A 26,393-nucleotide genomic window follows, 5' to 3' on the forward strand; every position below is an offset into this window, starting at 1 on the left:
GTGGGAAGAAAGAGAAACCGAGAGGTGCTAGCTTCCTTGAAATTGTTCCCTTATATATTTATATAAGTAGCCCTTGACTTACAAACACTCACAAAATGACTTACAAAATTATGGTGGCACAGAACAAAAGGGATGCTCGGCTCATGCCGCCGTGGTCACATGTTCAAAATTTGGGTGCTTGGCAGTCTGTCCACACTTACGACTTGTTGATCTTTCTTTCCCCCACTCCTTAAGTGCTGAAGCTAAACTCTCCCCCTCTGCCCTGCAGTCTTGATCCCCTATAACCACTTAAATTGCTAAATTTATTGCATGCCTGGAAAGAGGATGACCAAATCTATAAGTTGTTTACCTGGAGGACTGACTAGTCGCCTGAAGAATAGAAAAAAAAAAAATTTTTTTTAAGGGCACTGCAGAAGCTAAAGGGATTCAGATAAGCAACAAAAAGCTTGGAAACTTGAGAGAATTTGAGCCAAATCCTCAGGATTCATAGCACAGCCTTGTGGGGGATGATTTCAAGACAGGCCTGTAGCAACTTGAACCTAACCCACCAGCTTCATTGTACGGCTGCCAAGGCTCTTCCTAATCCTTGCTGGTTCTGAAATCCCAGCCATGAAGCATTAATAAGAGGGTTTCCTTCCTTGGTGGTCTGCCACAGGTAGGTGGTGGGCTTAATTTGGTTTGGCAGATCCTCCATTAGGCCTGTGCTGGCTTGTTTCAAGGGCTTCAGCATGATTTTAAAGTAAGAAGCCTAGAGGTTACCCACATTTTGCTTCCACCAAAGTGCATAGTAGTTAAAGGATTTTGGTAGAAAATCCATCAAAACAGGCTTCTCTCACGTTAATAAAAACGGAATTAGATGCCAGAGATAGCCACAAGACTCTGCCTATTGGGCCAACTCTATGACCATCCAGTAATTCTAGTAATTTTGAAAACATTACTTCTTTTTAGACATCTTTAATTTAACCACTGTACTCAATGAGAGGCTTTCTGGTTCTTATCTTCTAAATAGTTTTGTAATTGGCTTCTGTCTTTTCAGTTAGTGGAAGATGCAGGATCATTTCCTGAGATGTCTAGAAGTCTGAGGCTTGGATGTTCCTTTGGGGAACAGTAAAAATTTAAGCAAAGGTACCTGAGTAAAATCTGGATCCTGAGATGAGTTATTGAAATCTCTAAACATTCCTGTAGCCTTGAGGTACTTTCTTATATGATTGATCTTTTCTTGATCACGGCCTATAATGGACAAAAATAACAACTCTGTGACTGTGCAAAGAGATAGAAGGACAATTTCTTAAGGAACAGCAAATGTAAGATGCTGCATAGCAGGGGCCTCCAACCTTGGCAACTTTAAGCCTAGAAGACCAGCTTTGCTGGCTGGGAATTCTGGGAGATGAAGTCCTCTGGGCTTAAAGTTGCCACGGTTGGAGAGCCCTGCTGTTTAGAATTTCAGAAAACCTCTAGTATCACACCAAATGTACAACATTGGGTATCACCAGACTGTTTAGTATACACGCTAAGAGACTAATCGTAAAGTTCTAACTCATCTTTAAAAGTGAAGAATGTAAACATGTCTGAATCATCATATTGGCACTCCCAATGAATACTTACTTGGGTGTAATTGGAAGCATACTGTATATGTGATAAGAAACACATGGTGAAGGATTTACTGTTTATATGTTCAACAGAATATGAAATACATACTGTCTGCATGCAAATGTGCAAACTAAATAAATTCACACTATCTCTACATAAATGTGCATGCAGTATCCCTGAAACCATTACTTGAGTTAATTATACATGAGCCAATTTTTTGAATTAATAAGTTTATCCTTTACTAACTCTAATTTTCAGGATGACACACAGATTGTTTGTGAAATTAGAAAGATCCTATTAGAAGACTGTCTGAATCCTTTGATTTACTAAATAAATAGACTAAAGTACAGGAACTTGAACAATCAGCACCTGAGGTTGGACCTGTATTTTATATTTCGCTAAAACTGTGATTTTTAATTGACTAATCAATGTGAGCCACTTTATCACACACTGACCAAAGCATAATTCACAAATCTCCAATATTTTATTTTCTGCATAGGCACATAAAGCAATAAAGAATTGTTCTAATTCAGATGCAAGAAACCATATTTTATTATTGATAAAATAGCAAATACAATCTCGGAACTCAAGCAAAAGCCCCCAATATCTTCTTTCTCTTTTACCTGAAATAGCCACACTGTTTGACCCAGAATAGTTTTATATTTTGGGGTTAATTGATCCATTTACAATGTTGAAGTCTGATGTGGGAATTTGAAGTCTTCCAGGAGGAGATTTCCTTTTCATAGTAACTGCTATAGCGGCTATCTCTAATTACAGAATCTTATCTTGCTGCACTACCTCTGGTTCCCCAGGATATTTTTCATAGTGCCAGCTTTCCTGTGGATTTTTCTTTTTATCTTGAGGAATATCTAAATGGACTGCTATGGGTTTCCCTGTATTGCTTTAGGTAACATGGCTTCCTGTCCTCTGTTCAGTTTTGCATCATCCCAGCTTTCTATTCAATTTTTAAAATTGCATTAGAATTAAGATTTTAAAGAATCAGAGAATCTTGATACATGCCAAGATTGGAGCTTACATTTCTTTCCACAGATGCTATATTGGTCTAAACGGGCTGGTATTAAAGCAGGCATCCTATCTTCATCTGAAATGAATACTCTCTGCTTCAGAAATTCAGGTTTTACATATTGTCTTTTGTCTACTCACCAGTTTGAACTAAGTATTTGATGCTAACTTCATCAACTGGGAAGAAGGCAGCAGTTGCTCCATATTCTGGACACATATTGGCAATGGTGGCTCGATCAGCAATGGACAACTGAGCAACTCCAGGTCCAAAGAACTCGACAAATTTTCCCACAACCCCTACTTGGCGTAAATGCTGCAACACATTTAAGTTTGCATTCAGTTCCATTTTCACAGTATGTTCTATACTATATTTAAAAAGGCTGAAATCAGATATAACTGAGCTTTGGTTTGTTTTTTTTTTATAAAGGAGAATCCAAGGCTCCATTTAAGCAAAGTTTGCTGCCAAATTTGAACCTATATTGCAACACTAAGATACAAGTCTAATAAACAAATAAAATAGGTTTGATTGATTTCAATAGTTTTTCTAGATAAATACAACTGCATTACAGTTTTATAATATGGCACAAAACTTTCGGTTGGACGTTTTGAATAAAAATTGTCCTGAATGTAAATTATCAGCTGGCATCCCCCTATAGCCCCAAATCTCACTATCTCCAATTTGCGTTGGCTGCCTCAATCAATTTAATGTTGGCTGAGTTCTATTTTTATGCCTCTTGGAACCCCTTTAACATTTGTTGAAAACTGATAATACATTTTCCTGCAATTTTGAATTAGGAAACAAATAAAAATATAATGTTGTCCTCAAATTAAGTATGTCACAATTAAAAATCCTGCACATGTCTAATATGCACCAATGTACTTTGTGGTCCTCAGTATCTCTGTGTTAAGAGGTCCTTATCTCTAAAAGGTGGGACTATGGAACTATTTTATTAATTCAATACTTCTGACACACATTAGTGCTTAGAATAGTGATCACTAAGTGACTTTGTTGATTATATTAAATTGGAATAAAACACTCTCAGAAATAGAGTTCAAACACTTGATGTAGAGGACTTAAACTCCTACCCTGTATCTATTAGCATGCAGATTTCTGAGATTAATTAAGCAATAGCCTTGTATCATGATCAGCTGTGGTCAGTCAAGCAAGTTATTACCTTGGTAACTGTGAGCACGATGTCTGTGGATGTGACCAATGAATGAGGACTACCGCTCAATTTGTAGCCAATCACTTCAGGAAGAACCATACTGATTGGTTGGCCCAGCATCACTGCTTCAGCTTCAATGCCACCCACACCTGATCAATGGGAAAGAGAGAGAGGGAGGAGGGAGAGAGAAAGATGCATTAAATATGATTGCTGATTTATCTTGCAGCAACATTCATTCAGGAAAACAACAGTGGGTCAACAGTATTATTGACAGGGAGATGAAAACAGTAGTTATTCATCTAAAATAAATAAAATTAGGGTAAAAAGAACATCAAAAATATTACTAGATCAAAACAATGGCCTATCTAGACTCATTTTTTGTTCCCACAATGCCCAAGCAGATGCTAACAGGAAGACCCAAGAACAGTTGTGCATTAGCACGTTCCCTACCTCATTTCCCCAAGGAACTCAAATTGGACTGAGAAGTTGCAAGGCAATCAGTTTTAAAGCAGGGTTTACCAATCTGCAGATGAAATTAAGCGGAATGCCGCACCCCTTGTTTAAGAAACATGCACATGCTAAACATACAGTATAGTTTTGCTGTAAAAACTATGCTGTAAGGATCAAAAATAAAAACTCTTTTAACATGTGAATCTGTTCTCTTGCATTCTGCAAATCACTGTGCATACAAAATCAATTTTTTCCCTTTCCACAGGCAAATAAAACACAACCTAAAAACAACAGAACAAGGCATTTAAATGTAAAAGATTCAAGGAGCTTAAGAACAGGAAATGAAAGAATTGAAAACACACGACTATCATAAAATAATACTAACCCTGTATTTAACGCTTCCTTCCCTGGCTAGATCCTACATCTTCTTCTTACAGGTGAAACTCGAAAAATTAGAATATCGTGCAAAAGTTCATTTATTTCAGGAATGCAACTTAAAAAGTGAACCTAATATATGAGATAGACTCATTACATGCAAAGCAAGATAGTTCAAGCTGTGATGTGTCATAATTGAGATGATGATGGCTTACAGCTCATGAAAACCCCCAATCCACAATCTCAGAAAATTAGAATATTGTGAACAGGTTCAATATTCTAGGCTCAAAGTGTCCCACTCTAATCAGCTACTTAAGCCATAACACCTGCAAAGGGTTCCTGAGCCTTTAAATGGTCTCTCAGTCTGGTTCAGTCAGAATCACAATCATGGGAAAGACTGCTGACCTGACAGTTGTGCAGAAAACCCTCATTGACACCCTCCATAAGGAGGGAAAACCTCAAAAGGTAATTGCAAAAGAAGTTGGATGTTCCCAAAGTGCTGTATCAAAGCACATTAATAGAAAGTTATGTGGAAGGGAAAAGCGTGGAAGAAAAAGGTGCACAAGTAGCAGGGATGACCTCAGCCTGGAGAGGATTGTCAGGAAAAGGCCATTCAAAAGTGTTGGGAACTTTCACAAGGAGTGGACTGAGGCTGGAGTCAGTGCATCAAGAGCCACCACACACAGACGGATCCTGGACATGGGCTTCAAATGTCGTATTCCTTTTGTCAAGCAGCTTCTGAACAACAAACTTCAGAAGCGCCTTACCTGGGCTAAAGAAAAACAGAACTGGTCTGTTGCTCAGTGGTCCAAAGTCCTCTTTTCTGATGGGAGCAACTTTTGCATCTCATTTGGAAACCAAGGACCCAGAGTCTGGAGGAAGAATGGAGAGGCGCACACTGCAAGATGCTTGAAGTCCAGTGTGAAGTTTCCACAGTCTGTGTTGATTTGGGGAGCCATGTCATCTGCTGCTGTTGGTCCACTGTGCTTCATTAAGTCCAGGGTCAACGCAGCCGTCTACCAGGAGATTTTGGAGCACTTCATGCTTCCTTCCACAGATGAGCTTTTGGGGATGCTGACTTCATTTTCCAGCAGGACTTGGCATCTGCCCACACTGCCAAAAGCACCAAAACCTGGTTCAATGACCATGGGATTACTGTGCTTGATTGGCCAGCAAACTTGCCTGACCTGAACCACATAGAGAGTCTGTGGGGCATTGCCAAGAGAAAGATGAGAGACATGAGACCGAACAATGCAGAAGAGCTGAAGGCCGCTATTGAAGCATCCTGGTCTTCCATAATACCTCAGCAGTGCCACAGGCCGATAGCTTCCATGTGACGCCGCATTGAGGCAGTAATCGCTGCAAAAGGGGCCCAAACCAAGTACTGAGTACATATGCATGCTTATACTTTTCAGAGGTCCAATACTGTTCTATATACAATCCTTGTTTTATTGATTGCATGTAATATTCTAATTTTCTGAGATTGTGGATTTGGGGTTTTCATGAGCTGTAAGCCATCATCATCTCAATTATGACACATTACGGCTTGAACTATCTTGCTTTGCATGTAATGAGTCTATCTCATATATTAGTTTCACCTTTTAAGTTGCATTACTGAAATAAATGAACTTTTGCACGATATTCTAATTTTTCGAGTTTCACCTGTATATTCATAACCCCCAATACTCTCACACACAAATGCTTGCCAATGAATTAGAAGATAAGGATATCTCGAAACATGACATCAAGAAATACATTTATTTTACTCAGCAGTGGAATACCATGCATGCATCTCTTGATCAAATTTAGATCCACTCTAGATCTAGTTTTCCTTGGCTATTCCCAAGGGAAAACAAACAATGTTTACCACATTGTCTTCTCAATTTTAAAGGGATGCACCACTACATTTCCAGATACGTACAGCTTTTCTCACTTGTATCGAACTGTGGCACATATCTCGGCTGCATGTTTTTTTTTCCTGTGCCCACAACACATTGCTTTGAGATGTAAGTGATCTATTCTTAAGTCAGCTGAATTGGAATTAAATTAGTATTTCTCCCTTAGTCTGACCATCTTTTAGGGTAGTGTCATGCCCTTGTTGGGAGTCTGATTCTGAGGGGAAGATTGACTGACAGGGAGTGGGAGTGTGGCTCCAGCGGCTGTGGAAAAAACAGGGGAAGGGCACAGTCTGGCTGGGCATTCAGCGGAAGACCCAGGGCCACCCCCTCTTTATCCTAGGGCATGCACGGAGGAATGGAGAAGGGAGCAATGTGGCTTACAGGAGAGAAAAGGGCCCTGATCCCTTTCATTAGTTGCAGCTGGGAGAACAGGATATAAGAAGGGCGTTTGCACACAGCACCTTGCTGGAAGCAAAGCGTACATTATCTTTGTCAAGACTTATCTGGGTTTTGGCATCCTCCCAACTGTGTGTGCTTCGTTATCTTTTGGAAGTCTGCAATTTATTATCCTGGCCTGTCGTGTTAATTACTTCAGCGTGGTTTGTGTTGGTTTTTTTATTTCTAATTTATTTGTACTTTGGGTTCGGACTGCATTTCTTGCCTTTGTAGACTGTTTTTGGAAGAGTTTGATCACCAGCCGAGGATAACTGGACACTGAGGGCCAAGTTGGTGGTATTAAAGGGAATTTATCTACTTTTGTGCCATGCCCCGGGTCATCACATGTAGTTTGAAAGTGTGTGAAATCTGCTAGGATTGTCACCTTTGATCTTGAATTGATATAAGTTTTTTTAAGTCAAGTTTTTTTTTGTTTATATATATATGCATTTTGAATACAGTATATTGTCTGGGCATTCCATTTTACAAAATAAAGAAATAGTAACATATATACTGATAGCAATAGTAGTAATACAATAGAATAAGTCCAACCATATTTATAATTATCTTATCTTATTTGTAATCCTATTGATTATATTAGCATACTTATAGCTTTGAACAACATTCATGTTTAACTTATGCTCTTTCTTAATCTAATTTCTACCTCTTATCTCTAACCATTGGTAAAACCTATTCCACGTTAAGTAATATTCTGTATCTCCTTTATATTTTATTTTCAACTGAATTGATATAAGTTATAGTGATTTCAAAAGAATAATAGAGAGAAGGCTCAGTAACCGCGGCAGCAAATTATCATCTCAGCCAACTCTAGAATGAGTAAAGAACACATCAACTAAGCAGTGAAGAAAGGCCTCAAGTTGTATTAACTGAATCAAAAAAAAAAAAACTTTAAAAGTTTCTTACTTTGCCCTGTTTGCATTTTTATGTTAGCTGATCAAGCAAAAGTGTGTGTGTGTGTTTGTGTGTGTATAAAACCAAACAAATTACAACTGGAATTGAAAGAAAAACTTATGGTTTCCTGATAGATGCTGAGTCAAAGCATTTCTCTAGAAAGATTAAATGCATTACTGCTTTGAGCTTATTTTAAACGGGATTTTAGGCTTAAGTTTGGTGGGTTTTTTCATGGGATTTAAAGGGGTCTTTCAGGGATTTAATATTTAGGAACAGGGCTCTAATTAATATATATGTGATTTTTAAAAAATCCTTATTTTAAACTATTTCCAAAATGGCTAGATATTCTGAAAGATAAGAAATCAACAACAGTATTTTATTCTAAGATCTCACAGTGTGATTTTGCTTTCTTTTAACACATGCCGATCTAACGTTACTTTTCTTTATCAACCTTCTTCACAGAACAGTGCAGATGTATATCGAGGCTCTCTCAACATCTGCTAAGAATCTCAATTTTATCACCTTCAACATGCAATCCCGCCTTTAATTAACTGATGTAATCTAGAATCAGGAAGATTTTGCCCTCAAAATAAAGTGGGGGTAAGAATGCAAGCCAGGTATATAAACCTTAGAATTCTTCCATGTATATTCTTGGCACATGGGAATATTTCTTCTGGGACAATGACTGATATTATCCAAGGTAAATAAATGTCTTCTCTTCCCATGGAAGGGGTAAAAATGATCTTCATCTGACTCAGTCATTTATGGAGAACACTTTGAAAATTAGAGAAACTAAAGGCATGGCTTCTATCTTGTGAGCCTTTTGTCATGCTTCAGTCACTGGGACAATTTCTGATTTGTTTCCTTCTACCATTCAAGAATAGGGCTATTTCAGTAGTGGTATTAATTTGTCATATGATAACTAACTGGTATCTCTCCCCCACTTCCCCTAACTTTCCAGGGAAATATAAACTCAGTGCTGCTTCGGCCTGCATTTCCTTGAATCAGGCATGATCAATGGTGTGAAAAACATTTTGGTGATCAGAGGCCACGTCTAATTATGGTTAAATAGGGCCTCCACTTATGAATTTGATTCCTTCTCTGCTTTTGTAATGGGGTTAGTAACTGCTCGCTTCTTCTCCTATTTCAATTCCTGGCATAAGTTCTTCTGCCACTGTATGGAAAGAGGCTGTGTGACACGAAGCTCCTAGCCTGAATTCGACTTTTTAAAAAAAAACAACCACTGACCAAGTACAGGTAGTCCTTGACTTACAGTAGTTCGTTTAGTGACTGTTCAAAGTTTTAATGCCACTGGAAAAAGTAGCTTATGTCAGTTTTTCACACTTATAACCTGTCATGGCCCCGTCGGAATCTGATTTTAAGGGGGAGGCCGAGCAGCTGACAGGGAGTGGGAGTAGGGCTCTGTTGGCTGTGGAAGAAACTGTGGAAGGGCAAGGTCTGGCTGGGCAGAGCAGGAAAGAGAAAGAGCAAGGCAGAGGGAATTCAGAGGAAGCTTCAGGGCAACCCCCTTTTCATCCTAGGGCATGCAGGGAGGAACGACGAAGGGAGCAACGTGAGTTGCATGGCTTACAGGGGAGGAAAGGGCCCTGATTCCCTTCATTAGCTGCAGCTGGGAACACAGTGTTTAAAAAGGGAAGCTACGCACAGCAAAGTTGTTGGAAGCAAATTGTGAGTTATCTGTTATTGTCGAGGCTTATCTGGATTCCTGGCGTCTTCCCAACTGTGTGTGTTTTATTGGCTGTTCAAATCTGCAATTCCTTATCCTGCCCTGTCAAGTTAATTACGGCACCCTGGTTTGTGTGGATTTTTATGTACAGTTTGTATGTACTTTGTTTTCGGACTGAATTTCCTCCACTTAAAGACTGTTCTTGGGAGAGTTTTTTCTCCAGCCGAAGGTAACCTGGACATTGGGGAAAAGGTTGGAGGTATTAAAGGGACTCTTCTTGCTTATTTAACTGTATTGCCTTTGTGCCACGCTCTGGGTCATCACATAACCATTGGAGCAACCCCATGGTCACATGATCAAAATTCAGATGCTTGTCAGCTGACTCGTATTTATGACGGTTGCAATGTCTCAGGGGTCATGTGATCACCTTTTGCGATTTTCTGACAAGCAAAGTCAATGGGGAAGCCAGATTCACTCTTAACAACTTAAGAATTTCTGCGCTTTAACAACTGTGGCCAGAAAGGTTGTAAAATGGGGCAAAACTCACTTAACAAATGTCTCATTTAACAACAGAAATCTTGGGCTCAATTGTGGTCGTAAGTCAAGGACGACCCGTATAGGGAATATATTATTTTCCATACATTTTGGACTTTGGATAGAGATATTGGAAGCTGTACTTCAGCAAGATCAGGAGGACTCCAAGTTCCATTGCATGGCCAATGGATTTTTTTCTCTCTCAGAAGATATAGAGCTGATTTGGTGTAACTGTTATGGATCAGGCTAGAAACCTGGTGATGGTGAGTTGTAGTCACACCTTAGCAGAGGTGGTATTCAGCCAGTTTTGACAGGTTCTGGACAACCGGTAGCTGAAAATTTGAGTAGTTCAGAGAACCAGTAAATACCACCTCTGACTAGCCGCGCACCCATCTATCCTCTGCCTCCTGAGTCCCAGCTGATTGGCTGGGTCTTCTTTTGTTGCCCTGCACAGGAGAACGGAGCCGGAAAGCAGGTTCGTGAGGTGGGGAGGGAATGGGGATTTTACAGTATCCTTCCCCTGCCACACCCACCAAGCCACGCCCACCAAGCCATGCCCACAGAACCGGTAGTAAAAATTTTTTGAATATCACCACTGCATGAAAAGCAAGTGGGTGATTCCAGGCCAGTCTCTCTCAGAGGGTTGTTATTATGGGGAAAAAAGGAGGAGGAAAGAATATTAGGTATTCTCTCGCCACTAATAAAAAATAAATCAAAGGGGGGATAAAAATAATAAATAAACATACAAAGCTATTTGAACATAAATTCAGCAACAGAAAACTCAATCAATATTGTTTTCAAAAAAAAAAAAAACAACTCACAAATTTTACCCCAGTTGATTATATATTAGACCCTTAGTGGCGCAGTGATTGGAGTGCAGTACTGCAGGCCACTTCTGCTGACTATCGCCTGCCTGCAATTTGGCAGTTCAAATCCCACCAGGCTCAAGTTTGACACAGCCTTCCATCCTTCCGAGGTGGGTAAAAATGAGGATACAGATTGTTTGGGGCAATATGCTGACTCTGTAAAATCGCTTAGAGAGGGCTGTAAAGCACTGTAAAGCAGTGTGTGTGTGTGTGTGTGTGTGTATATATATATATATATATGTTTGTTTTCTGAGGTTAGGTATTTGTATGTGGATCTTTGGTTATCGGGTTTCCTCCGTAAATTGGAAGTATCTAGCGACGTTTCAATGAAGTCTCATTCATCATCTTCAGGCTTGTGTCTTGCTTTGTGCTTCTCAGAGTAAAGAAGAAGCACATAGCCGAAGACACAAGCCTGAAGATGATGAATGAGACTTCATCGAACGTCGCCTGATACTTCCAATTACGGATAAACCGAATAACAAGATATACACACACACACACACACACACACACACACACACACAGTGCTATTGCTATTAGGAGCAGGGGAAACAGCAAGAATAAATTCAGAATAACACCTTCTCATTTTTGACTTTTGCTAAACACCACGTAAATTCCCAATGTACAGACAGCTCCGTTTTAAAAGCACTTACCCCAGCCAAGTACACCTAAGCCGTTAATCATTGTGGTATGTGAATCGGTACCCACAACGCTGTCTGGATAATAGAATCCATTCTGATCAAAGACAACTCTTGCCAGATATTCTAAATTCACCTGATGGACAATTCCTGAACCTGGAGGAATAATTCTCATGTTCTGGAAGGCTTGAGAGCCCCACTAAAACACAAATGGAAAAGAAGAAAATGTCTTAAGAAGTAGCAAAATTAAGTATTTCACTTGCCTCGTCATCAATTTATAAATATTGGGATATGAAGGTTTGTTTTTTAAAACATTCTGCCCACGTGGACCTACTACCAAGTTTTTGAAGTTCTATTCAGACTTTGTGGTTTCACCAATACACCTGTTTTTTTTAAAAAAATCTTAAAATCTGACAAGATGTAAATTAAGATACCATAATCAAGCAAACAGCCCCATTCTGATTGGCTACCCACTGACCCAGATGCATGAGCTAGACAGAAATTACAAAATTAACTGTCTGGCTTGGTACGTGTGATACCGATGAATAACCAAGCTCAAATTTAAAAACATTTAAATTTTGGAGAGCATTGGTTGGAGAGCATTTATCAAGTTTAATTCTTTCTCTTCTTTTATGGAAAAAAAAAACTTTGCTAACTTCTCTTCTTAGCTAATCTTCCAAGACAAAAACAGGTCCATGTCATACTTCTTAATACATCTGTTGCTAGTTGCAAAGTCAAGCCCAACCCATCGCGACCCCATGGACAACGTTCCTCCAGGCCTTCCTGTCCTCTACCATCCCCTGGAGTCCATTTAAGCTCAGGGCGACTGCTTCAGTGACTCCATCCAGCCACCTCATTCTCTGCCGTCCCTTCTCCTTTTGCCCTCAACCATTCCTAGCATTAGGCTCTTCTCCAGTGAGTCCTTCCTTCTCATTAGGCGGCCAAAGTATTTGACAGTTCCTAATACATTAGGAGCTGTGATTCTGTAGACTCCCTTCTACCTTAGTAGGCTGTTCCATGCTTAGCTTTGCAGACACACAGAGGAAGTATGATCTTACCTTCAAGAACTCAAATCGTTCTTTGTTTCTCTCAAATTCCAAATCTTGATTCTTCTGTAAACTGTCTGGCCTGCAGTGAAAGGTAAGAGGTTAATACAAGTAAGAAAACATCAGTAGGATAGAGTGCAGGATTCAATGTCTGTACCTTGAAAAAGAAAGTGGAGAGCGAGTTGGTATTTATTTAGCTCAGCATCATGGAGCTCTTTAATCGCCATGCACTAGAGAGTTAGGAAAAAGCAAAGCTTTTATAATAATTCCTACTGTCTCAAGGAACGGCTAATTCCCTGTAGGCATTTTGGCAGAGAGTATTCTGAATATAACAGTGACGGAAAGGTTTCTAAAACATGTATTATACAAGAAAACAAGTGTTCTAGTGAGCAGAAAAAGATTAGAAAGTACAGCTGACAAAAATACATTCAAGGCTTTGAAAAAAGCACTGTGTAAATAGGTACTGGAATATTGGCCATATGAGTTGAGAACCAGGCTGAATTAGACCAAAAAGTCTAGTAGCAAGACAGATTTTGTTCTGACTCAAATCAAAAGATTCAGCTAATCATGTGGGAAACACACTAGCAGGATACAAGGGCAAATGCTCTCTTCTCAGTAAATGATTTTCTGTTTGTTCCCCATCTCTGAGGTGATCGTTCCTTTTTCCCTCATAAATTTATCTAATCCCCATTCAAGACTTAAGTTCATGACCCTCATATATACTGCATGAGGGCAAAATCCACTAATCTGGGCTCAATAAATCCTTAACCTGGAATAAACAAACACAATGGCTGTGTTTAGGACAATGTAAGTATCCTCCTTTCATAATATGCTAAACTCATGGTTGAGCCACCTTATTTTAACCTCATCTGGTCTGTTCTATAGAGTAAGATAGAATACAGTCCTCGATTGTAGTCCTCGACTTACAATCATTCGTTTAGTGACTGAGCTTACAACGGCACATAAAAAGTGACTTATGATTGTTTTTCACACTTACGGCCATTGCAAACCTCCCCCCGCCCCCATGGTCACGTGATCAGAATTCTGGCACATAGCAACTGGTAGGTATTTATGACACTTGCACTATTCTGAGGTCATGTGATCACCATATGTAATCTTCCCAACTGGCTTCTGACAAGGAAAATTAATGGGGGAAACCAGATTTGCCTAACGGCTGTATGATTCACTTAACAACTGCAGTGATTCGCTTAACAACTCTGGCAAAAAAAGGTCACACATTGGAGCAAAACCCACTTAACAACTGCCTTACAAAGGAATAGAAATATTGGGCTCAATTCTGATCGTATGTCGAGGATTACCTGTGTGTGAATGACTGATTTTCGTCTACTCTGAACCTTTGAAATTTGATTTATGGGGCCTCAGATTTTAATCACGACAGAAATCTCTTATCTCTGCTTACATCATAAAAGGAATAATTGTATGTGCCTCTATCACATCTTCTCTTACTTGATTTTTATTTTTAAGCAAAACAGTCTGATTTTGCTTAAATTAGGCCTCCTAAACTGTTTCAGCCTCTAATCATTTCCATTTTTCATCTTGTACTATCCTGTTTCTCCAACAATATGGCCTCCCCAATAGGAAGTCCCAGCATGTTTTATAGGCATGAAATGAAATTAAGCCCCTCCCCCCAAATTAAGGCCTATATTAAAACATGTGAAATGGGGGGGAATGGTGGGGGGGGGGCTTGCCGTTAGGAAGTACTTTTGTTGCACACCCGGATATGGTGCTGCCTGCGTTGACCCCGATACAAAGTGCCCCACCAACGCCGAGGTCAACATCCAAGCCATCGCCGCCCGCCTGCCCGAAGATGCAAGGGGGGGGGAATTAAGTCACCCCCCCAAAAAAGACGGCCTAGCCATTTTTTCAGGGCTCAAAAAAAAACAACAACCCCGGCCTTATTATATGAGAAACACGGTATTTTCCAGCTTCAAATAAATGGAAACCTAGTGTTCAGAAACAAGACTTGGAACACCAGGCTTCATATATAAATAAGACAAGAAGGGAAGCTTTTCAGTAGCTACACTATTGTTGGAGAAAGACTAGACTTTGGTCTCATCTAGCAAGTTCCCTGGAATGCCCTTATGCTAAAGATTACATTTCAAAGAATGCAAACTTTTTGAGCTAATCATTCCCAACATTCACATGTGAACACCATTCCCTGTTAATCTGAGGAAGGGATTATCTAACTCAGAGCTTCCAAACTTGGTTACATTAACATGTGGGGACTGAGGAGAAATTGCCATCCACCGGAACTCTCTCCTGACTGACAATTCCATTGCTATGCTGTCTCTGCTTGTGGAGCCATTGACAAAGATATTTCACCTCGCCTGGAAGCCAAAGCAACATATGATGCATCATTGGTACATGACCCTGGAGAAATACTATAGAACAGGGGTCTTCAAACTTGACAGCTTTAAGACTTGTGGACTTCAACTCCCAGAATTCCTCCTCCAGTCATGTTAGCTCAGAAATTCTGGGAGTTGAAGTCCACAAGTCTTAAACTTGCCAAGTTTGAAGACCCTTAATCTAGAATGTATAAAGCAGGGGTCCCCAAACTTGGCAACTTTAAGACTTGTGGACTTCAACTCCCAGAATTCTCCAGCCACGGTTGCCAAGTTTGGAGACCTCTGGTATAAAGGCACTTCAAATGCACTGTATGTTGTCATTGTGAATAGCATGAAGAAGCAATTTGTTATGCTTGGTGGACATGTAAAAAAGCTAAAAAAAATTATGAGTCTGGTATGTTTCCATGACTGAAAATGGCTTGTATATAAGCTACACAAAGAAAGAGCATCTAGCCCAGGATTTATTACTTTTTGTAAATATATTGATAGCGCATTTTGTTTTTCAAGCAATTACTTTCAATTATCAGTCATAGTTCATTCAGGTCCAGTGTCTCCTTCCCCCGTTTACACTATGGATCTTCTACATATATACATGTATGAACACATGCAAAGATGTCACCTGGATACATTTAAGAGCCTCGGTGGCACAGTATTTAGAGTGATGTACCTCAGGCCACTTCTGCTGACTACCGTCTGCCTGCAATTTGGCAGATCGAATCCCACCAGGCTCAAGGTTGACCCAGCCTTCCTTCCTTCTGAGGTGGGTAAAATGAGGACCCAGATTATTGTGAGGGAATATGCTGACACTTAGAGAGGGCTGTAAAGCACTATAAAGCAGTATATAAGTCTAAGTGCTATTGCTATTTTGGGGAAAAATAATGATTTTAGCTGGAGATAGCAATTTAAGTTGACAAGGGGGAGAAGCTCATTGTGCTGGATTTTTGTTATATATTACTGGTAGTTCTCAACTTACAACCATTTGTTCAGTGACTTTTTAAATTTCTAATGGCACTAAAAAAAGTGGCTTTTGACTGATTTTCACTTTTAGGACCACTACAGCATCTGTGTAGTCAGGTGATCAAAATTCGTATGCTTGGCAACTGGAATGTATTTATGACGGTTGCAGTGTCCTGGGGTCATGTGATCACCTTTTGTGACTTTCTGACAGGAAAAGTCGTTAGATTCACTGAACAATCACATTATTAATTTAATAACTCACTTAACAACTGTGGCAAGAAAGGTCACAAAATGGGACAAAAATTCACTTAATAATTGCCTGGTTTAGCAATAGAAATTTTGGGGTCAATTGTGGTCATAAGTTGAGGATTATCTGTATCTTGTTTTTGTACCTTTAGGATTAACATGGCTACCTTCCTAAGGGTTCCCAGTCTCTGAATGTAATGAATCCTTGCTCTTCACCGAAGTTCTGGTCTTTCTTTTCTTTCTTTTCTTTCTTTCTTTCTTTCTTTCTTTCTTTCTTTCTTTCTTTCTTTCTTTCTTTCTTTCTTTCTTTCTTTTTCTCTTTCTTTCTTTCTTTCCTTCCTTCTTCCTTTCTTTCTTTCCTTTCCTTTCTTTTCCTCCTTCCTTCCTTCTTCCTTCTTTCCTTCCTTCCTTCCTTCCTCCCTCCCTCCCTCCCTCCCTCCCTTCCTTCCTTCCTTCCTGGCATGCTTCACGAGTTCTGGTCTTTCTTTTCTTTCTTTTCTTTCTTTCTTTCTTTCTTTCTTTCTTTCTTTCTTTCTTTCTTTCTTTCTTTTTCTTTCTTTCTTTCTTTCTTTTTCTCTTTCTTTCTTTCCTTCCTTCCTTCCCTTCCTTTCTTTCTTTCCTTTCCTTTCTTTTCCTTCCTTCCTTCCTTCCTTCCTTCTTTCCTTCCTTCCTTCCTTCCTTCCTTCCTCCCTCCCTCCCTCCCTCCCTCCCTCCCTCCCTCCCTTCCTTCCTTCCTGGCATGCTTCACGAAGTTCTGGTCTTTCTTTTCTTTCTTTTCTTTCTTTCTTTCTTTCTTTCTTTCTTTCTTTCTTTCTTTCTTTCTTTCTTTCTTTCTTTCTTTCCTTCCTTCCTTCCTTCCTTCCTTCCTTCTTTCTTTCTTTCTTTCTTTCTTTCTTTCTTTCTTTCTTTCTTTCTTTCTTTCTTTCTTTCTCTTCTTTCTTTCTTTCCTTCCTTCCTCCTTCCCTTTCCTTCCTTCCTTTCTTTTCCTTCCTTCCTTCCTTCCTTCCTTCCTTCCTTCCTTCCTTCCTTCCTTCCTTCCTTCCTTCCTTCCTTCCTCCCTCCCTCCCTCCCTCCCCCTTCCTTCCTTCCTGGCATGCTGCTTAAAGGTAAATTTCCTACCTTTTATTAAAGTCAACCTGGATGGAATGATCAATGACTAAATCAGCAGGACACACGGGGTTGATTTTCTCAGGGTCACCTTCCAGGGCCTTCACTGCATCACGCATAGCAGCAAAATCAACCACTGCCGGGACACCTCTGCAACAAGAAAGTAAAACAAACAAACAAAAAACACAAGGCAAATTTGTCAAAACTGATAGCCCAGGGGCTGCAGAAATGTGCAAGCAAGATTTTGAACTCAACATACGCAAGCAAGCAACACTTTTGCAAGGTCTAGAGTTGGAGCTGCTAAGTGAAGAATGGTAGCTAGATTCAACACACCCGAATGTGCTATAAGAGCAAACACCCTGGTTCAATAGAAAGAACTTTCCAAACAAACAAGCTCCAGAGTCATGTTTTACTTTCCTTGTTCCTTCTCCTGTCCTTTTACAATTTGTGTTGTAGCATTAACTCTAATTATCTGTGGTTATCTGAGCTGGCAAGCTCTAGGTCCTGCTAATAGGCAAATGCCAGAGATTGCTGACTTATTCACTTGTGGAAAGTATTGGTTTGTAGATACTATGGTAGTGCTGACTGCAAATCAAAGAGCAAAAGGGGAGGAGAAGAATGTCTCTAATTCTCCAAACTGCAATCAGGTACATGAATTGCCCATGAAACTGTTCTTTCTTGCAGATATATTGATACTATGGTACAACTCTCAGAAGACCATAGTCAATAGTGGTTTTTTTTAGTCTAAATCTATGCAAAACATTTTTTTCCAGTGCTGTTGTAACTTGGAACAGTCACTAAATGAATGGTGGTAAGTTGACTACCTATAGTTATTTTGGATATTTATTTGAATATTCAGCAAACTTTTTGCAACCAAATGTTTGAGGCTCAAATCACAAATAGATCCAGGGACTGGGAGGAGGAAGAGGAGGAGGAGATTAATGTGAAAAAAAAAATTATAGTTTTAATGCAACTTGTCACAGGCAGTAAACAAGCTAGGACTCTTATAGTATTATCCCAGAATCCTTTTTATCTCATCACAGCTCAAGCCCAATAAATGAATAAATGAGCCTGGCGCTAAATTTATATTTTATATAACTTACAATACACTGAAGAAGAATTGGGAGAGATTATTCTAATTCTACACCCTCAAAGCATCTGCACAAATATCAATTCCTCCAATGGAAAATAAGAAAATTATTCAAAACCATAATTAAATCTACAACTAATAATGTTGTGGATTATCCAAAAATGTAGTTGCAAAGAATTTGTTCAAACACTGCTATTACTTAGGATAATTACAGAGCAATGTCTGAACAAATCCTTTGCAAGTACATTTCTCCAACATCAGCAACCCAAATTCATCTGGAATGCTTTTAAAAAAATGCTATTAGTTGTTTTCTTAAGAGTAAGACCACACAACAGGTTTAGTAAAAGTTGGAACAGAATTTAGTGATTCCATTCCCACTACATTATATTTGTTTTAAAAACTCAGTATTTTTAGCTAGGACAGATTCTCACAGGTAATTGGGAAAAAAATGAAAGTTGTTTTGGAAGAAAATAACCCTACTATGGAATGAATGTTCATGAATATGTGGCAAACTTTGAATACATAAGAATCAAAATGTATGCAACATACAGCCAGAATCTAGAGTCCAAAGTTTTACGTAATTGTAGTACTTAGGTTGTAATGAAAAAGCATATATTAACCATAGTTTAAGAAAACCGAGAGATTCTACTCTTGCAGTGATGTTTCTATCGAAGTGTTATTCGTTCACATTTACACAAAGCTCAGCCTTCGTATGCAAGGATTTTGATTCACAACAACTGTTATTGCTTTGAGAAAAAAAATGGCCATTGTGTACATTGTATAAGATGGCATTTCACAGACTCCCATATAAGGCTCAAGGCAGGTACTGAGTAACCACAATGTTAGGAAGGACTGCTGTGTTAACCCTGTTCCAAATACATCTTCTGCATTCAGAAAAACAGCATATAGCTTGTCAGGAAAAAATGCTAGTTCAAATCTTTCTTCCTGACATAATAGATTCCACATGTGAACAGAGGTACCAAGTCAGGGGAGTAGCACCAATGTCAAAATGGAAGATTCCTGGGCCTTATCAAAACTATTTAATACGCTCAAGCTTCACATAATATTTTCTCATTTAGGACTAAAGCTTAAAGGAATGAAAGAAGACCAAGATAATGATCAGAAAAACTAAAACTTGAGCCAAGACAAGAAAATAATTTGCAAAAATGCCTCAGATAGCACCCAACTCAATTCTTATGAAGGTAAAATAAAAACTTTCCCCACTTACACCCAAACATGATGCAAACATACCCTATCAATACCTTTTTTTAATCATGCCCCCAGAATAGTCATCTTTTTCCCAGCACAGAACAGATATTTTAAAACGCATCTGTCCCAGTTTTTAGCAACTATCTACAAGATACACTTATTTTTTTCATGTAGAAATAAATGCAATCTTCTTTTTAAAATTCCATAACAAGATCTGAAAATATGATGAAATGATCCTGATCGAGTGTAAGAAAAATGGAAAACACCAGATATAATATCTTTATCTTTATTTGGCATGGCATTAATACTGTATTCCCTTGAATACATTACTTCCCCTCCCTTTTATTTTAATCTTCTGGTTTTTTTTTTTTACAATACTTAAAACATTCCAGATGTTTTCAGTTCTTTTATTTATTGAATGGTTTAATATTTTAAATTTTATCTTGCTACTGGTTCTGCACTGCTCTTCTGTACGTTTGCAGATAAGCTGGCTGGCAATTATTAAGTTTTGTAGGATTATTAAGTTTTGTAGGATTATTAAGTTTTGTAGGATTTTAGTTCAGTACTGTCAGTTTTTAATGGTTGTATGGTATGTAGCAGGGGTCCCCAACCTTGATAACTTTAAGACTTGTGGACTTCAACTCCCAGAATTCCTCAGCCAGCAAAGCGAAGCTGGCTGAGGAACTCTGGGAGTTGAAGTTCACAAGTCTTAAAGTTTGATAGGTCTTTTTAACTACAGATAATTCATTCAAGTTTAGCTTGCAAAAATATTCAAAAAGAGAGAGATATTTAAACATCACTGGGATGTTAAAAAATGCAGCAGGTGTTAATAATTGGCAGAGATGTGCTATCACTGACATTTCCTTGAATGTAAAGATGCTTTCGTAAAGTTTGCTCAAATGTGAACTCTGACCTTGGTCACCAAGCCAAAGACTACAGTCTTCAGAACTCTGTCCTTTGCTTGTCACTGATTTCCAGGCTGTGACTCTACCTGAGGTGGATGTTTCTTCCCTTCTAGGAGGAAACATGACCAGAGGATTCTCAAATTTGCTTTTCAGGTTTAAGGTGGTACTAATGAGAGTAAGTTTTACCATGATACAAGGTAGGTTATTTTTAAAATTATATCCCACATATTAAAGACCATTGGTTCAAGGGGAAGAAAGTTATTTCATGTAACAGTTGTTTTTGGAACAGCACTCCTTAAAAACCAGGAGACACAATGTTAGCAGTGAATAGCCACTATTGAGAAAAAAAAAAAACCTTAGTCAATTTGTATTGAATTGTATCAATTTGTATCAGGTAGGCAGACATGATAGCAACAGCAATAGCACTTAGACTTATATTCCGCTTCGCTTTTACAGCCCTCTCTAAGTGGCTTACAGAGTCAGCATCTTGCCCCCAGCAATCTGGGTGAGACTCGAACTGCCAAACTGCTGGCAGTCAGCAGTCAGCAGAAGTAGCCTGCGGTACTCCATTCTAACCACTGCGCCACTATGGTTCAATAAATCTTGTAATTCCTAACTAACATAATCATTCTGAAAATTCTGAAAGTTGAATTTTATATATTTTAGAGGGTTCTCAAACTGGAAATAAATTAGTTTCATGCTGCTTCTTATCAGCCAACTACAACCCAACACCTGGTTTTATAGTCTACTGAAATATCAAAAGGCCGTGTTTTTGGTGAATTTTGCTTGAGATATTCATTCATGAGCATGAACTGAATATTTTCCTAGAAACAGACCAATGCTGTCTGTTTAGAAGTCTTCATCCCAGTGCAATTTGTAGTACAGGCAATCCTCAATTTAAAACCATTCATTTAGTGAGTATTCGAAGTTTACAGTGCCACTGAAAAAAGCAACCGATGACCATTTTTCATGTGACTGTTCCAGCATTCCCGTGTTTATGTGATCAAAATCTGGATACCTGACAACAGACATGTATTTAAGACTGTTGCAGTACCTCAGGGTTATGTGATCACCTTTTGTGACTTTCTGACAAGCAAACTTAATGGAGAAGTCATACACATACACACACAACTCACGTAAAATCTTGCAGAATAACCCGAGCAGGCTTAAATGGCACTTCAATATTTTTGTGCTGCATCACTTTCCAGTTGAGGATATTCTCAACATCGTTTTCCTTCACAAGAAACTCGTCACAGTTGCGAATTGCAGCCTCGAGCAAGATTCTGATAGAAAATGGTAAATGTGCTGGGAAAGAAAGGAAAAGGGAGGGAAGGAGAGAATGAAATTGAAAAGAAGACTCAGAAAAAGAAGCTGAGATTTTCAAACATTTGTCTCACATCAAAGAGGGAGCATCTCTCTGAGTGAAAACCAAAGACACAATACAGAACACGCTTCTCATTTGGGCACACTCCAGATGTTAACTCCCACAATCGCCATCCGGCCACACATCGATGAAAATTCTGGCGGTTGAAATTCACATCTCTCCGGAATATACAGATGGAGAAGACTGATACAGAAATTAAACCAGACTTCTACAATCTCTGGATCTAGAGATTTACAATCTTTTAGACTGGGGGTGTCAAACTCGATTTCATTGAGGGTCACATCAGGTTTGTGTTTGTCCTCAGGGGGCTGAGGTGGGGTGGCTGTGGCCAGATTGACATCACTTGTGTCGGGGGCGCCAGTGGTGGCCTGAGCACCCTGCCAGCCAAAATGGGCTCCCGAGCTCTGTTTTCGGCTGTGATGGCTTCCTGCAACCCTCTGCCAGCAAAAATGAAGCTCAGGAGGGCCGCATGCTGGCAGAGGGTTGTAGGAGGCCATCACAGCTGAAAACAGAGCTCGGGAGCCCATTTTGGCTGGCAGAGGCACCGTGGGCTGGTCCTTCACTGTTTCCATGGCAGCCCTATGGGCTGGATGCGGCCTACGGGCCTTGAGTTTGACACCCCCGTTTTAGATCCAACAACTAATAATTCTGGAACTTGGAGACCCACCCCACTGGGGAAGCTGTAATATAAAGGAAAAAATATGACTTTCTGTAATAAACAGGGAGAAAGTGACCTCTATACATATGGAGATTGGTAGCAAATATACGTGTGAAGCCGCAAGGGGTTGGGTTGCCTGATGAAAGCCACTTGGATGGTTAGGAGAAATATTTCTCCATACTTTTCACCCAAAATAGAAAAAGTGTTTTCAGATCTTTGATCCAATATGTTTTCTTCTGATAGGTAATAATGCTTAAAAACCAGCCCTTCCATACTTCAATTTTCTGTCTGGAGATGAAAAGTCCTAAAATCTGACACTTTTTGCTTGTGTTTTCCAATGAGCTATGGGTCTCTAAAGGAGTGATCCCCAAGTTTCTTAGCCGGACCGGATCCAACCTTTGAGGGGCATTGTAAGGTAGAGGTGCAATTTTTTGGCGAAATGGGACAACCCACCGTGACCATTTTCATCAAAATACCATATCTGGCATCTTTCAAATGATTCAGATTGAAGAACTTCTTTGCTGACTGGCCCAAGTCCAGAGGTTCCGTGAGGTGTGCAAAGGGGTTGCTCATTGTTGTAAAGTTTTGCTTCTACTGAGAAATACAAAACAGGTTTATATCACTGGATTTTATTTTAAGAGTTTTTTTATTTTTATTTTTAAATATAGTTTATTAATTTTTACAATTAAAACCAGTCACAATACATACACAAATAAGCAAAAGAAAGAAAAAGAAAGAAGAGAGAAGAGGAAGAGAGGGAAAGAATTTTGAGAAAAGAAAGAAAAAGAAAGGGGGAAGGAAGAAAGAAAGAAAGAGGTTACAAGAGATAAAAGTATTCTTATTTTAACAGTTTGCAAGATCTTTTAACAGTTTGCAAGAGTTTTTATTTATTTGCATCCCACCTTTATTATTTTTTACAAAGAACCCCATATAGTGAACATATCCAACATATCTTCTTCCTCCTATTTTTTCCATGGCAACAATCCTGTGAGTTGGGTTGACCTGAGAGAGAGTGACTGGCTCAACTGCTAAGGCAAAATTGGACTCATGATCTCTGGCTTTCTAGCCTGCTGCCTTAACCCCTAGTAGACCAAACTGGTTCTTAAGACGATCAATTTAAATATGTCTAGGATATGCTTGGGGCAAGTATTTTTCCCCTGGTTAGAGATCCATATTATTCTTTTTCTTTTCTTTCTTGACAACTGAAGATCTTAGTGCTGAAGAAATAGATTTCCTGCTTTTTTTTTTTTTACCTCATGAGCCTTTTTTTAAAAAAAGAAACCTATTTTAAAAGTCTAAGGCAAATCACATTAAATTAATCCTAAAATCCACAAAATCGTACGTTGCACATTAGGAGGAGGTTTTGGGGATTTAGAGAAAAAAAAAGCCACAACCAATAGGTTCCCAATCCATGCTGCATATCAGTGGCCTCTAAACTTAGTAACCATAAGACCTGAGGACTTCAACTCCCAGAATTCTCTAGCCATCTGACTGAGGGATTCTGGGAGTTGAAATCACACAAGTCTTAAGTTGCCAAGTTTGGAAACCCCTGCTGTAAATGATCAAATACAGGTAGTCCTCGGCTTACAACAGTTCGTTTAATGACCGTTCAAAATTACAATCTGATGAAAATTCAGACGCTTGGCAACGGACTCATGTCTAGGACAGTTGCAGTGTCTCAGGGTCAAGTGATCAGCTTTTGCGACCTTCTGACAAGCCAAGTCAATGGAGAAGCCAGATTCACTGAACAACCGCGTTACTAATGAACAACTGCAGTAATTCATTTAACCACTGTGGCAAGAAAGGTTGCAGAATGGGGCAAAACTCACTTAACAAATATTTCACTTAGCAAATGTAAATGTTGGGCTCAATTGTGGTCGTAAGTCGAGGACTATCTGTACAAACACATCTGTCTACGCAATTCATACTTTGGGGACCAATACAATGTTTACAAAGTTTTAACAAAATATCTGTTTGGGGTATTATTGCTATGATAAAGTCAAACTATATTGGCAACATTCCCTGTTATATTTTAAGTAAGCTGCAACCCCACAGAAAAAATAAAACTAATTTCTGGGCAGAAATAGCAATAACACTTAGAGTTATATATCACTTTGTAGTGCTTTATAGCCCCCTCTAAGCAGTTTACAGAGTCAGCATATTTTCCCCCAACAATTTGTGTCCTCATTTTACCCACCTTAGAAGGATGGAAGGCTGAGTCAACATCCATTACTCTGTTAATAATTTTGAAATTAAGTTCTGCACTAAACGGAAATTAATGTGGTGTCATATAAATTATTTGTTACTATATTAGTATTTAACAAATTTTAAAAGTTCCATATTTTTCTGGGTATGTGTATGTGTACTTTCTTTAACAATAAAAAAGAGTACATTATCTTACTAATTTGTATCATGTGTACTACTAAAATATGTATTACTGTTATATTTTTCTACAACATTTTCAAATACTTAAAGCACTTCCTATACTTCAGCTAGGTAGAGTCCTTGTAGGATAAATCCAACTCTGTTATCCTGAATCAATTTATAAGTATTATAGATCCCCATATTTTCTGTTATTAACTAACACAGCTCATTGCAATTCTGACATAGATGAGATTCAAGCCACGCATTTTACAATCCATAATTTAGACTCTTAGCCTTATGCCAGTTCTTCCACTTATGCAATAGCAAAATGAAGCACGTTGTTTTAATAAATTATTGCTGTTTTTTAAAATTATTATTGCGGAGTTAGTTGAAATGATTTGAAAAGACAATAATCAGCACCAGATTTGACTGCACATTTTGTGTTTATGCAGCATTAGTTATAAAAGAACACTTTAATTCTATAAAGTTTAAATACAACAGATATGTCAACATACATATCAGTATTTAAACCATCACAAGAAAAGGAGGGCAATTAGTATTCAGACATAGATCACTGCTTGCTGAATATTATTTGTAAAGGAGAAACCAAGGACAAGATATACTTTTTAATCCAGCTCAAAAAACAACGAACCATTTATGAGATAACAGAATTGAAAACTAATTTATAAAGGATTGTTTTTAAAAACAAACTGTAGAATAATTACCTTTTTAAAATCAACTCCCTGTTCTTCTAAAAGCAATTTAGTGTTGGGCGTAAAAACAAATGCAATTACTTCTCTGCTTTGAGGCTTTTGAACAAAAGGAGGCAGTTATATTACATACAGAGTAAACACCAGGGCACCAAAGATAAGGATATCTGGACTGAAGTTCATGGTTTGCAGTACTATAGACACCATTCGTTGCCTTGAAATATGCTAACTGCAACCTGACCTTACAGAAATCAATTGAAAAGCTGTAGCTGGCCTCAAAAGGGATCTGAACTTTAAACGTGCTACGTGGATATAAGCTCCAGAATGTTCTGCAGTTTTCAGCTGCAGGAAGGATGATACCAATTGATAGAATGATGCTTTTGATCATTCATCCTTCTCATTATACATTCTAAACAAACAGACCGTTTTCATTAGAGACAGCCTGCTATCCAAATTGCAGTAAATGGACACCATTCAGCATCAAGGCTTTGTCAACCCTGAAGCTGGCCTGACTTGAGGCCATTTTGAAACTTCAGTGCTGACACACTGAAGGAGAGGGATAGGGAGAGGGGAATGGAGATGGTTGGGGTGTTATAGTCAAAACAAAATACTTTCTCTCGAGAACCAAGGACATTCCGGTAGGTGCTCGGAAGGAGGGAATTGGAGTCACCTAGCAACTGGACAGTATCTTGATTGGACCATGTGACTGTTTTGAGAAAGTGACAAACTTTTACTGTTAATTAGGTGAAAACTGCGGGAAGAATCAGAGTTGGTTTT

The 26,393-nt window shown here is 38.9% G+C and overlaps 1 protein-coding gene across 4 annotated transcripts in view; it reads right to left on the reverse strand.

Annotated features, from left to right (window-relative positions):
- Window positions 1-26,393, reverse strand: part of ACO1 (aconitase 1) — a 57,495-nt gene that overhangs the window by 18,713 nt on the left and 12,389 nt on the right. The window contains exons 1-9 of one of the 4 annotated variants that reach the window (XM_026672288.2): window positions 25,632-25,900; window positions 23,019-23,136; window positions 21,637-21,805; window positions 17,309-17,446; window positions 12,633-12,702; window positions 11,590-11,773; window positions 3,789-3,928; window positions 2,755-2,926; window positions 1,130-1,230 (exon numbers count right to left, since the gene is read on the reverse strand). In XM_026672288.2, the coding sequence (XP_026528073.1) occupies window positions 1,130-1,230; window positions 2,755-2,926; window positions 3,789-3,928; window positions 11,590-11,773; window positions 12,633-12,702; window positions 17,309-17,446; window positions 21,637-21,805; window positions 23,019-23,115 (1,071 nt within the window). In that variant the 5' untranslated portion in view covers window positions 23,116-23,136; window positions 25,632-25,900. Of the gene's footprint in view, window positions 1-1,129; window positions 1,231-2,754; window positions 2,927-3,788; window positions 3,929-11,589; window positions 11,774-12,632; window positions 12,703-17,308; window positions 17,447-21,636; window positions 21,806-23,018; window positions 23,137-25,631; window positions 25,901-26,393 lie in introns of those variants that run through there. The other 3 variants (XM_087957602.1, XM_087957601.1, XM_087957603.1) reach the window with 3 other exon arrangements.

This window comes from Notechis scutatus, chromosome 2 (genome assembly GCF_049901735.1).
Source record: "Notechis scutatus isolate UNSWTSFEM ecotype Mainland chromosome 2, rNotScu1.2, whole genome shotgun sequence".
Taxonomy (NCBI): Eukaryota; Metazoa; Chordata; class Lepidosauria; order Squamata; family Elapidae; genus Notechis; species Notechis scutatus.